General features: G+C 37.5%; 2 protein-coding genes across 2 annotated transcripts; both read right to left on the reverse strand.

The window, feature by feature from the left end:
- Nucleotides 1-2,359: 2,359 nt before the first annotated feature.
- Nucleotides 2,360-3,924, reverse strand: LOC121739871 (sorting nexin-20). Its single transcript, XM_042132467.1, has 4 exons — nt 3,580-3,924; nt 3,231-3,452; nt 2,867-3,060; nt 2,360-2,556 (listed from the first exon to the last, which is right to left on the reverse strand). The coding sequence occupies exons 1-4, from the start codon at nt 3,802-3,804 to the stop codon at nt 2,430-2,432; spliced, it is 768 nt and encodes a 255-aa protein (XP_041988401.1). The 5' UTR covers nt 3,805-3,924; the 3' UTR covers nt 2,360-2,429.
- Nucleotides 3,925-7,671: 3,747 nt separating this feature from the next.
- On the reverse strand, nt 7,672-9,111 carry LOC121739862 (NADH-quinone oxidoreductase subunit D-like). Its single transcript, XM_042132454.1, has one exon. The coding sequence runs from the start codon at nt 9,058-9,060 to the stop codon at nt 7,690-7,692; it is 1,371 nt and encodes a 456-aa protein (XP_041988388.1). The 5' UTR covers nt 9,061-9,111; the 3' UTR covers nt 7,672-7,689.
- Nucleotides 9,112-14,326: the final 5,215 nt, after the last annotated feature.

Consider the following 14,326-nt stretch of genomic DNA (forward strand, 5'->3'; position numbering starts at 1 on the left):
TAATGAAATAATTTAAAAATAAATAATAAAAATAGCTCTAACATGCTAGCCTAATCAGTGTACATAATTCTCTAAAATCTAACAGAATACATTAAAATACTGACTTATATACAAAAACAAAAATCTGTACTAGAAGTGTTATGATTATGATTTCCTTGCATGCTTAAAATAATTTAAAAAATACAGTACTTAAGTAGAATACTTATATAAAGATGCAATATGATTTATTTTTTGTTTTCATAACATATTAATAAATATGTTTTTGCATAAAATACTAAATATTGTATTATATTATTTGTAGAAAATGTAAACTATTGATTAATCTATTTTATCTCTTAGTTATTGCTTTCATGTTATTATGATGAGTCTTTGTCATACAAATTATTATTATGTGTGACTCTTCACTACTGCTGAATTGAGGCAACAAAAAATGTGTGTGCCCAATATTCAGTCTTATTTTGATCTAAATGTTAACAAAAATTGTATTTATTACATGTGGATATGTTGGTCATCTGGTTTAATCTGCGATTCGATTGAATGACTAGCGTGTTCATTGAATGACACCATGTAATTGAATAACTAAAGGACAACTCGTCAAGACGTTGACTGTAACGTTTAGCGTGTTGACTATTTTTCATAATAAGTATAGTGAATTCGTTAAATGGGATGTTATAATTTTTTAAGTAGCCGTTGGCGGGGTAATAATAGGTAAATACACGCTGTCATATTATTTTAATACAAATAACGCACTTTAAAGGAAACTATATAGAAAAAGTATCAACACAGTTCTATCAGCTGTGCAAGCTGTTTGACGCGATATTTGTTTTTGTGACTACTAGCGCCGCATTGGGTAAAAATGAAATTAATTCAATTACCTGACTGCATTCATGTCCGCTATCTTCAAAGGGCTATGTTGCAAATCGCTAACTTGTTGGATGTTGAGTGGCGATTGTTCAAAAATGTTCGGTCGAGTCATTCAATTGAATGTTGTCATTCAATGAATGCGCTAGTCATTCAATTGAATCGCAGATTGAACCAGATGACTGTGACAGATACATGACATTTAAAAATTAATACCATTATAACTGCCCTTACTGAGCATTATTTACGTTTAGATCAAAATATACTGAAACTGACCTACTTAACCCCCAAATCCCCAAGCGGCAGCCAGATAACAATCATTGAAAATCTATTGTCTGTGATACCCACGATGGAGGTGCTACAGACTACAGTGCAAAAATGAGCAAGCAGTTCATAAGTTACATTTTGAGATAAATGGCTATATGTAATTGACTAATAAAGCAATATACATTAAGCACTTAGGGTTAAATCAGACCGCAACGCGCCGCGTAGATGTACAGTGTAAACTCTATAACGACACTGAAGAGACCGTGCATTTTATGACGTTATTTAGAGTTGTCGTTAAATGGAGAGAAGAAAAATCAATACTTTTTCGTCAATATACAGTGATTTTCTTTTACTAACAGTATATATATACAGTTTGAAAGTTTATGTATAACTTAGAATATGATAACGAATAGATATTAATAATCCATGACTACTTATTATTAGTCAGGGACTAGGGTCAAAAACAGCCTACATGTGCAATCAATCTCAATTTGTAAACAAAAGGACTAATTTCTTAGAAAATTCTGTATGCATGATGCCGAAAGTCGAGTTTATTGCGGGCTAGGATAACAATGCGACAAAAAAATGTACACAGCTGCGCATTTTTTACTAATTTTAGTAATTTAAAAGGTACTTTTTATTGTTCAATTGTTGTAATGCTGACGTTATTGAGAGTGGGTGTGATGCTATGTAGAGTGTACCATTGTATGGTAGACAAGCTAAACCAACCAAACTCAATTGATTTCGACGCTTTAGAGAGTTTGTCGTTAAATAGAGTGACGTTACATGGAGTTTACACTGTATTTATAAATTTGTATGGATTTGACAGATTTGCAAGCGGTTTCGTGCAATTGAAATTTGTCAATACAGTACAAATTGAGAAATGCATCTACACTTGTTTTTTTTTTTATGTGATAAGTGGGCAAACGAGCAAACGGGTCACCTGATGGAAAGCAACTTCCGTCGCTCATGGACACTCGCAGCATCAGAAGAGCTACAGGTGCGTTGTCGGCCTTTTAAGAGGGAATAGGGTAGTAGGGAAGGGTAGGGATGGGAAGCATATAGGGGAGGGTAGGAAAGGGAATAGGGTTGGGGATTGGGCCTCCGGTAAACTCACTCACTCGGCGAAACACAGCGCAAGCGCTGTTTCACGCCGGTTGTCTGAGAGAACGTGGTATTTCTCTGCCCATTCGTGCCGAAGCATGGCTCTCCCACGTATAAATGACCCTCTGAATTGACCCTTACAGACTATTTCTTCATGGCTCATGTTTTTAGCTGTGGTGGTATTTAAAGCTCTTGTGTTAAAATGTCATATTCAAATCGTCCACTGCATCCATTAGACTGGGCACTGAGTCTACTTTCATACCTTTCTTCCGCAAACCATTGAGTTCTTGTACGAGTTCTGATTTATTTCTTCCAAGTGTTTCCCTGAAAATAATATTAATAATCATAAACTTTGTGTTATGATTCTAGCTTTTCAGTAACATAGGCAGAATAAAAACATAATAGGCTGATTAAAAGATAATTAATATTAATTCATCAAGCCCCATACGCTCACTGGTGAACTAGACACAATAGAATATCTATTGTGTCTCGTATTCCCACAATCAACAGGTCCCACGATCGCTGATTCTTGGATATCTATTGTTATTATATTGTTATTACGATCGAATTCGACTGCTTGGGTGTTGAAAGGTTAATTTTCCATGACTCATAATCGACGTAGACTAACGCTTACCAAATAGATATACAGGTATGTAGTAGTGGCACATAGATTAGTAACAAATCAGAATCACTAACAGCTTGGTAGCGTCTGAGAGCAAGCTGAGCCCATTTCTCAACAGGACCCGCTAGTGCCCCTCCACTTGAACCCGCACAGGCTACAATCCGACACAGCGCACATAGAACTACTCTTGATCTGTCTGTGTATACCTGGAAATGTTGGCCGAACAATAAACAAAGTGAAAAAAGCAATCATGATAACTTTAGCTCAAATATTATTAACACAACTACAATTATTATATTTGAAAATCCTAGTGGCAACATTAGAACTTCTATTTCTTAAAACAAAAAGGTTACATTAAGTAACAGTCTACATGTACCTTGTTGAGTAACTTGAAACTTGTTTCTAAGATAGACAAAGCTTGGTCAAATTTCCCTTCATCAATTAACTTTCTTGCCTCTTTAAGTTCAATGTCTTGGAAAAAGGCTATTGCTGCTGATGTATCTCGTAAGCGTGACTCAGAAGCTATCAGATCTAACAACGATTGAAAGGCAGCTCCCCTTGTAGATATCAAATTTGGTTCAAAGTTCCCGACCACGATCTGGAAAGTATTGCATTTGCGTATTTAGTATAGTTATTCAACAAAGGCAATGTCAGCTAAAACTTCGTCTATTTAGCATGTAATTAGAACTACAAACAAGGACTGTTTGAATAAGAATGCGTCATACCTTACGTGGGAACGAGAGACTGCCAATCAAAGCGGGACATTCTTTTTTTAGGCCATTATATAAATCTAAAAAATGAGTGTATCTCCTTTCTACATTTGCAGGATCAGGGTCAAAAAGACTAGATCCAGTAGAATCTTGTCTCACTTGTAGCATGTAAGCAACGTATTTTTTTTCGTTGTCGACGCCCTCCACTGTTCGCGACGATACAATTTCAAACTTTAACATTTTCTAGAAAGCACTGATTTGATTTGTTTTATGACACGATCTACAGAACTGCAAATGATAACGTGACAAGAAAATAATAACAATACAAAAACTGATTTATCAAGGCACGATTAATTACAAAACAAAGAAAATTGTAGAATTTGTTTTGACTGTGGTTTTGACACATTGAATAACATTGACAATGACTTTTTTTTTCTTCTTTTTTTATATAATGGCGGTCGAGTATTTAAATATTATGGCGGGAAAACAATATTTTTAATACAATTTTTTCTATATTATCGTCAGGTCAGTCAGGTCTACAGTCTAGTAAAAGTCTAAGACCTAAGTATAAAGTCAATACAGTCAAGAAGTCAAGTCAGTCGATTCAGTAAAGTGGTAGGACGCTTTACTGAAACTTTTGATGGAGTTTTGGAGGGAACACAAAAGAGCACGTTTCTGGTTATTACATCACTTTCCCACACTTGTGCACTATAACGAATATTTAATGGTTAATATCCTACCAATATCCTACCAATATTACACATTAAAAACCCAGATAACACAATTTTAAGAAAATAAATATAAAAACACAACTGCATCACTCTTTCACATTCTCCCAAAAACTCGACAATGAATAAACCGATTCAGTGCGGTGTCATTTTTGGCAATTTCACGCGCCTGGCTGCGAACAAATATTTCGTATCTCTGAGGCGCCTACCGCCAGGAACTTTGGTATCTCCTCTCGGGCGCCACCCGCCAGGGATTGTAATTTATCGCTGTTTCGTCTGTTTCCAATTGTTTTTCTTTTAGTACCGACCCAAAAGCGAACGTGAACTGAATTATAGTTCATTTCAAGTATTTAAAAGCGATTATTTACGTGTACAAACAGAAATGGAAGATAAGTAACTTATTTTTATCATGTGTTGTAAACCTTTGGCTATATTGATAAATTTATTTTCGTTTTATTGTAGATATTACATCCTAGTCATGTATAACGCCAAAAAATGTACTTATCTCCTTTTTATAGCATTTTATAAACAAAAAAACGTTGTTTAAGTGGTAATTTTTGAATGAAATATCTGAATTCAACAAATCAAATCAAAAAAGGAAATGATATATTCTACGAATAATAAAAACTAAGAAAGAGTAACTGCGTCAAAAAAATTGTTCCGCGAGCTACAAAAAGAAACCAGAATACATGCATACTTTATGCAAAAAGAGACCCGAATACATGCATAATTTTGTGTAATTATACAAGTGACAATAATTATTGTAAACGGCTTTTTTCGTTAATTTGAGCGTTAGTGTTTCATAGCTATTGTCATAGTTTAGTGTGCGAAAAGGAACTAAATTCAAAACGGTTGAAGTAAGGCCTAGCGCGCACCACGATTTTAATTTCTGCGACACGATTTCAAAATCGCGCTGTAAAAACTCGCAGAGAGTACGGTGCGCGCACTGCGATAAATAAGTAGTGATATTTGCTCACTTTCACCATGGATTTCGTACAAGTTGCTTGTCTTTATTTACTACTTCGGAGGATCTGTAGAAAAATAAAGAAAATTCGTCAATACTGGACTCATCCTATAACAGCGGATAGAATTATCAAAGATTTCTTTTATCAGAAATACCATGAACTTCGGATGTATCCCAAAAAGTTCTTTGGCTATTGTAGAATGAAAATTCAAACGTTTCAACAGATTAGTGAGAATTGTTGGACCTCATATTGAATACAAAAGTATCGTTCGGAGACGGACACTCCATTGGAGATACAGGCGCCGACATGTTTAACAAAAAGTATAATATAAACCACTACGATGTTTATTGTTGGACAGATGATAATATGTATTAATCTGTAGACAGATGAAACACAAATGAAGTGCCGGCCGGCCCGAGTGTGCGATTTTATTATCGCAGTGCGCGCGGTACCACACATTTTCATATTCTGCATTTTATTTTCGCGACAATCGCGTCCCGAGCAGTCGCAGCAAAATGTGACAAATCACAATTTTAAAATCGCTGCGATTATTTACTCGCATGTGCGCGCACTGTCATACTAACTCATAAGTTGTATTTCTGCGATAAAGTAATCGCGCTGCATAAAGTCGTGGTGCGCGCTAGGCCTATAGAAGTTACGTTTCCTTAGTTTTTATTATTCGTGGATTATCCAAATACATCCATTTGAATAAAGGTTCATTTTGGCAGGGTAGTTTGCATTGAAAACTCTTTTACTCGACAGTGGAGTGAAAGCGGAGCACCCACAATTTTTTAGTGGGTAGACACTAAGACCATCTTACCACACTCTCGCCGGGTTAATAACACCACCAACTATAGAAATGTTTGTTTCATACCCGTGCGAAGCAGGGGCGGGCTGCTAGTTAGTTATAAGAATAAATTATGTTGATGTGAGATTTTGCTGGTGTTGGCGTTATATATTTATAAAATGTTAGGACTCCTGAAGTGTAAGTTTTTATGCAATATCCTAAAACTAACACTGTACACGTAAAATACGTGACAAATAAAGCCACTTTCATTGAGGGGAAACCTCTGAAAAACGTAATTTCATCATAGTTTTACAGGTAAACATTTTATCTCCTCTCGGGCGTCACCCGCCATACAGAAAAGCTACCCGTGATGCCTATCAGTGACATCCGCACGGAAACGGTTAAGCAGTTGTTTTTACTTTTTTATTAAAAGTCGGGAGACCGCGACGTTGCCGCTGTTCATGCGGTTGCGCGAACGAAGCGCGAACGGCCGCTCCCAGTTCCCACACCACCCCGCCGCGCCGCCGCCTAAAATTGACAACCCTAAGCCCGGGCGCGCACTAGCGGCCACGGTTTAAAGCATGTTTAAAGATATAAGATAAAGTACTCTGTGGGGTCGTCTATGGACTTTGACGGTTTCATACGAACATAGACATAATTTATATACTGTCGTGTAGTGTCATAATTATATTATGTCTATGCATACGAAGGTATTTTATTTTATTTTATTTAAAACTTTTGCACGTTTCTGTACAAAGGCGGGCTTAATGCCTCGTGGCATTATCTTCCAGCCAAACCTTAGGGTGTTGCACAGAGAAAGTGAGGTAGATGCAAACCCTTAAAGGACAAGTGATTAAAATACCTTAAAATTAATAATACAATTATAGATATAATACAATTATAGGTATCTATCTCGATGGCCGCCGCGGCCTAAGCCCTGGCCGCGACGGCCATCGAAAGTATGGTGTGGCCGCAGGTCGCGTTGCGGCCAGGTGCGCGTCGTCTATGGCGGTTTCATATTAATATCTATCTCGATGGCCGCTAGTGCGCGCCCGGGCTAAGACAGTAGGTAATTATATCGCGGATTGGGCCAGAGTTAACCTACTACCCTACCCCTTCTTTTACTATGGCCTAGCTCCCCACAGAATCAGAATCAAATCGAGAATCGAATCAGCTCAATCTCAAAACTTTTGCTAATTCAATCTCAATGGCTTTTTCCACTTCTGACAGCACGATCGTGCTGCGGCTCAATTTGAAACTAATCAGACTCGTATCAAAACCGTATCAGTTTTGGGGGTAAGAACTAAGATTGCAGATTGATGACAAACTGAATGTGTGACATGTATTTTACGTTACGTTAACGTACATTTGCACGTCACGTAAACGTACCGTACGGCGTACCACGTTACCGCACCGTCCCAGGTTGACAACGTCGTGACGTGGAGATGTGGACAGGCCCATAGACGTACCGCAGTCGAGACTGACTGCAAGATGCATTTGCCGCACGGAGATCTACAGTTTCCACAGCTCAAGCAGTTCTTGAGCGGTTGTAGCAGTCGGTCCCTACTGCAACTTGCGGTCCGCCTATGGCCAGCCGGATCATAAAATTAGTATGAAATCTATAATATCTTTTAATATAATTTATTTAACGGTCAACATCGCCAAACACTACATCTATAGTTGCAATAAGTATTGATATGTCAGCTAACATAAGCTTTGGTCCCAGAAATGCTATCCCTTGTAAGTGGTTGTAGGAACATGGTCGAAGGTGGACGCGATACGGTTTGGATGTACCATCGGACACCATGTAAATACCCAGTTCGCCTTTCGGGCACTCCACTGCCGTATACGTCGCACCAGGAGGTACCACAAACCCTTCCGAACACAATTTAAAATGATGAATCAAAGCTTCCATGGATGTCTTCATTTCGGATCGCGGAGGCATCGATATTTTAGCGTCGTCAGTCTTAATTTCACCTTCCGGGATGGTATCTATAACTTGGTTGATGATTCTTAGCGACTGACGTAATTCCATCAGTCGAAGAAGATGGCGATCGTAGCTATCTCCAAACGTGCCTACGGGGACGTCGAAATCGTACATATCGTAGCCATCGTACGGGTGAGCGATACGTAAATCCCATTTTACACCCGTGCACCGTAGCATAGGCCCTGAGAACCCTCTGTTTATTGCCTCGTGAGCGGTCACAGCACCTATGCCCGCTGTTCGCTGATAATATAGTCTATTCTCAGTTGCTAAATCTTCGGTTTCGTCGCATCTTTCGGCTAATTTAGAACAGAACTCGTGCAGATCATCGAGGAAACCTATGGGTAAATCCTGTGAAACACCACCAGGTCTTATGTACGCGCTATGTATCCGAGCACCGCTCATTCTTTCGCATAGCTCATAAATTTTTTCTCGTTCCTCGCACATCCAGAAGAACGGCGTTATGCCTCCCGCGTCGAGGATGGTTCCAGAAATGTTCAAAAGATGATTTGCTATACGGCAAAGTTCAGCACAGAGGACGCGTATGGCTTGTGCTCGCGGGGGAACTTGAATATTCAGTAGCTTCTCCACTGCAATCACGAACGCCTGCTCGTTCGCAAGAGGAGACACGTAATCGAGACGGTCCATAAAGGGCAAGCTCTGAAGGTAATGCTTGTTCTCCATGAGCTTCTCGGTAGCCCTGTGCAAAAAACCAATGTGAGGATCAGCTCGAACGACCGTCTCTCCGTCTAGCTCCAATATGAGCCGAAGTACTCCGTGAGCTGCCGGGTGTTGGGGGCCGAAGTTTATAATCATGTTTTTCACTGTTCTTTCCACCGGTCTGACTTTGCCTGAGTATGTTACTTTGAAGTATTTTTCTATTTCTTCAGAAGTTTGGTACGCGACTCCAGCGAACTGACTTATGAATTCTTTATCCGGATACCACCTATGCACCATGCGCACTGGTGCGGTAGCGCGAAAGAAGCGGTACACATGATATTTACTTAACGTGTGAACACACTGTATAAACATGTTTTGTACCCGTCTCTCAAATCACTTTTAATTAAAATGAATGGAAAATATTTCCCCATTATTTTCTTGACAATAATTGACAAAATATTTTAGTCACAGGCAAAAAAATATCATGTGTCAAGAGGCTTTCTCTAATGAGGTTTTAAAGCATTGACATAAGAAATTATTACTATAAGGCCTAGCGCGCACCACGATTTTAATTTTTGCGACACGATTTCAAAATCGCGCTGTAAAAAATTGCAGAGAGGACGGTGCGCGCACTGCGACAAATAAATAGTGATCTTTGCTCACTTTCACCATGGATTTCGTTTGTATTTCTGCGATAAAATAATCGCGCTGCATAAAGTCGTGGTGTAGGTACCTACATAATACCGTACCTATAGACTTTTTTTCTAAGCCAATGTGGTGTCCAAGTTCACCAATCGGCAATCACCCAGCAGCAAGTTTGATTGGAATTTGGACACCTCTTATCTACAGTTGCTTTAAGGAGTGAGCACACTGAGACGGGCCGTGCCGGGGCTCAGCGTGCCGGCGCTCATCGCAAAAATCCGCCTCCATACTATTTGTATGGAAGCGGAAATTCGCTGCGCCCCGACACAGTGTGCGATACGCGCATCCGCTTCCATACAAATTGTATGGAGGCGGATTTCTGCGATGAGCCCCGGCACGCTGAGCCCCGGCACGGCCCGTCTCAGTGTGCTCACTCCTTTAAAGTAGATCTAGATACGGAGGAGAATAAAGAAAACTAGAATTTGGATGCTCCATGTATATACTTATTTGATATAGCTAAATTTCAAAAGTTGAGTATACAATAGATACTGAATATTTTTTAATAATTATAAAACCATGACAAATCTAAGATAACTGTAAAACAGACATTTTCACCATAGATAATACAGATATAAGGTAAAAGCACTAATGGTAGACTCGGAACTAATAGATGACACTTACTACAAAAATACCATAAAAATAAGAATTAGTCTAATTTTTTCTCAACACTATAAATTTTATAAGCTTCTCAAGCTATCTGTTGACGTGAAAAAATATATTAGGGACGCCTTCGGGAACAAAATTTTAAAATGGGATCCGCGTCAACACGCGCTCGGCAGTTTCTTAGCAAATAGGTTAAGGAAGGCGAAATTTTGCACGTAAGTTTTGAATACTTTTATTTGTTTTTTTGTAATTTCTATTGATTTAATTGGATTAATGGTTATGTTGTTTACACCAATTAATGTTTATTTATCATTTTTTATCCATTTTCCCTAACAATATAAAGGGTGTCTACAATTAGTTCTTGAAAATGTAAAAAACCTAATAGATGACATGGAACTCATATCATCATTTTGCAATACATACTAAAGTTATTTTGTAGTTTATTCTACTGCAAATATCATCAATATTCTCTGAAAATATAATTCTATTAACAAGCTAACAAATTAGAACTACTGTACCTAAAAATTTACATATTAGACTTTGTCCGATCTAAAAATCGATTGCTTCAGTTTTTTAGCAGTAAAAAGAAGAAAAAGGAGAGCTGAGAAAAGAAAGAAGAAAAAAGAAGAGGCAAGAGAAGCATGGAAACTAAAGACGTACGCGGGAGAGCCATGCTTCGGCACAAATGGGCCGGCTCGACCGGAGAAATACCACGTTCTCACAAAAAACCGGCGTGAAACAGCGCTTGCGCTGTGTTTCGCCGAGTGAGTGAGTTTCAGGAGGCCCAATCCCCTACCCCATTCCCTTCCCTACCCTCCCCTATTCCCTTCCCTTCCCTACCCTCCCCTACCCTATTCCCTCTTAAAAGGCTGGCAACGCACTTGCAACTCCTCTGATGCTGCGAGTGTCCATGGGCGACGGAAGTTGCTTTCCATCAGGTGACCCGTTTGCTCGTTTGCCCCCCTTATTTCATAAAAAAAAAGACTGAAAATAAATTTGCTGGGAAAAAATATATGAAAAATAAAAATAAAAGGAAAGATAGTTTTAGCATGGAAGAAGAATGGAATCTGGAGACAACGTGGATAATATTTCATATGCATGTAGTTACTATGATGAAGTAAATGAAATCTTTTGAAAAAACGGCAAATAAAGACCTAATAAAAATGTTAAATGTAATGTAATGTTCTATGTCAACTATCAGTTCATATTGGTGTCTACTATTAGTGATGTTCGTTTACTGTGATGTCATCTATTAGTTGTTATGACTAAGTTTACAAAAAGACCAATAATTTATTTTTTAATTGATTTGTCAGTGAATAATCATAATAGTTTTATTTTGTAAGAGTTACTGAAGACATGGAAGAAGTTATCAATCCTTTATTTTAATAAATATATATTTTACAACATTCAAATGTTCCATGTTTCCATAAAGCGTCTGCCATTAGTGCTTTTACCTTATATTATAGTTATACCTAGAGAATTTTCACATGGCCATTCATACAGAAAACCCTCATTTGGATACAAAATTTGAGCACAGAATAATATACGTCATATAATAATACTCCGATTTGGGTTAAAACGATGAGCCCACTCCTTGTTTAATATTCGTCAGATAGGCACACATTTCTTTATTCATGAAATTGTTTACGCTAATCCATGTTGCCATCTCTGTCTGTAAAGTGGCTTTTTCAGTGTATTAGAAATAGACAGCAACATGTAACTATGTCATGTAGCCATCTTTTCTAACACCTTGACACCTTGTATAAAACATAAAGCAAGTGCATGTCGGGAAACGCGCAATAATATTAATGGGTTCCGTAGTACCGCTAGTTTTTGATATTTTTGTATGGCCAACGAATGTAAATTGTAACATGTTTTACACAACTAACAACATCATTTCACTTACGGTCAAGGAAATTTTAACAAAAACTTCCTTTATACTTCGCCGAATATTTTTTTTTTTAGTTATCGACTAATATAAAATTATCTATAAATATTCGTTATATTTTAAAAAAACCTATCTAACGACATCCCACACGGTGGTCGGTGGGGTAGACGCGAAAAAAAAGTGTAGGGGAGGTACCATAATAAAAATATATTTTTTTAAGATTTTATATACAGGGTGTAACAAAAATAAGTGATAATACTTTAGGGTGTATACGTGTTCCCTGTAGAGATTTCACTGTGAAAGTAGCAGCGCTGAAAGACCAACATTTTTTTTCACTTTTGTATGGGCAAGGGCCCGAGCGTCACGAGTTTGCCCATACAAAAGTGAAAAAATTTTTTGGTCTATCAGCGCTGCTACTTTGACAGAGAACTCTCTACAGGGAACACATACACACCCTAAATTATTATCACTTGTTTTTGTTACACCCTGTATACTATATTGTCGGCATCATTAATAATATGTATATTATATTATGTGGATTTATGCCGAATTACAGCTTTGTTAGTCTTATAGTCTCTGAGTAAAACCGCACAAAGACAACATTTTAAACTTTCGCGTTGCATTATAATTAAACTTTTTAATCGGGACTTAACGCGACTTATTTAAGTAGTAATGCTACTACGAGTACATACTTTTTCTCGACGTTTCGGCCGTGTTGCAACGGCCGTGGTCACGAGGGGACTCGAGGGGAGATAGACAGACGGACGGACAGACCGAAACTATAAGTGTTCCTTGTTGACTACGGAACCCTAAAAACGTTATATGTTATAATACAATGTGTTTCTATAATAGACTGGGTTGCACCAACTTACTTTAATTTATTACACTGTGCTTTAACTGTAACAGCTGTAACTTTAACTATAATTTTAACTATAACTACAATGCAAAATGTCTAATCCTTGGTTACAGTCAAAAATGGAAGCCATATTTAACTATAACTAAAGAGCTCGACAAGGCTTTAAATGAACGTGGCGAAAAAAGGAACTATCGCGCTGTCATCATAGAAAAACGCCATTTTCGACAGTTCTCCTTTACCAGCAGCGCCCCCGCCTACGTTTATTTAAAGCCTTGTCGGACCAGCAACAGACATCTGTCAAATTCTGTGGTCAAAGTTAAGGTTAAAGTTAAGTTAGCCTTAACTATAACCATAACTTTGACCATGACTGTAACTATAACCACGCCTCTGGTGCAACCCACCCTTAGAGTCGATTAGTCAAATCTCGTTTTCTTCTAGTAATAATTATCTACCGACTGTCACTGTTATCATGAGTAACAACCTGCTGATAAGACAGCCTCTTCTATGATCGTTATCGTTATCACTTGCAAAATGTATCTATTGAGTAGGTATCAATAATAAATACATAATATTATCTAACTTAATTGCTAAGTAAAATAAGTAAGTAGTATCAAAACTTAATTTAACTTATTATTATTTCAGTCACCAAACACGTAGAACTTCAGCCTTTGACCCATCTCTACTTAATGCTCTTTCCAGCCATCTTGTATCTACAGTATTGCGATTATTTCGCATGGGAATGAAAGATACTTAATATATTATTATAGTTGATGACCGAATTTCTGCGTGTTCGGTAACTGGGCTTTACAAAGCATTTTACAAATCTTTTTTAAAGATTGTAAAATGCTATAATTTTACAATTCTTTAAAAAAGATAGGGGCTTGGGCCACCTTAAACTCCACCTTTTTACAATGGTGAAATTTCCAATGATATTCTATGTTACTAACGTATTTTAGAAACTCATTGGAAATTTCAGTCATCGGCCCATGATTTCATGATTCGTCACAGACAATATACAAAAGTGCAGATCAATACCTATTGACAGAGTAACAGGCGTCGGCTACTAAAATATTATCATGTAAATAGCACATTTTTGTCTGAATTGGAAACCAAGGAAACCAAGAAACTAGTCGATCCTCCGCCCATAGTTGCCTTCAACATCAAAGAAGTTCTCGACCTATAAATCTCCTATTATTTTTTAGGGTTCCGTACCCAAAGGGTAAAAACGGGACCCTATTATTAAGACTTCGATGTCTGTCCGTCTGTCTGTCTCCAGGCTGTATCTCAAGAACCGTTATAGCTAGACTTCTGAAATTTTCACAGATTGTGTAAGTATATTTGTTGCCGTTATAACAACAAATACTAAAAACAAAATAATTTAAATATTTAAGGGGAGCTTCCATACATCAAACGTGATTTATTTGAATTTATTTTTTTTTGATCTCAATAATTACAAAAGGTAGGCACTTAAAATATTCACAAAATACTCAGTTGTATTTATATAATTTAATAATTAATAATAAAATTAGAATAAATTACATAATTAAGGGGGGCTCCCATACAAAAACACAATATTTGCTTATTTTTGC

The sequence above is a fragment of the Aricia agestis genome, chromosome 1 (assembly GCF_905147365.1).
Source record: "Aricia agestis chromosome 1, ilAriAges1.1, whole genome shotgun sequence".
NCBI classification, from domain to species: domain Eukaryota; kingdom Metazoa; phylum Arthropoda; class Insecta; order Lepidoptera; family Lycaenidae; genus Aricia; species Aricia agestis.

What these genes read in the sequence shown, in the direction of transcription:
- LOC121739871 (XM_042132467.1), bottom strand. Translation starts at nt 3,804, where the DNA reads ATGTTAAAGTTTGAAATTGTATCGTCGCGAACAGTGGAGGGCGTCGAC. An exon ending in GTCTCTCGTTCCCACGTAAG is followed by an intron (nt 3,453 to 3,579) that starts GTATGACGCATT and finishes AATACTTTCCAG; the next exon opens with ATCGTGGTCGGGAACTTTGA. An exon ending in GTTTCAAGTTACTCAACAAG is followed by an intron (nt 3,061 to 3,230) that starts GTACATGTAGAC and finishes CAACATTTCCAG; the next exon opens with GTATACACAGACAGATCAAG.
- LOC121739862 (XM_042132454.1), bottom strand. Translation starts at nt 9,060, where the DNA reads ATGTTTATACAGTGTGTTCACACGTTAAGTAAATATCATGTGTACCGC.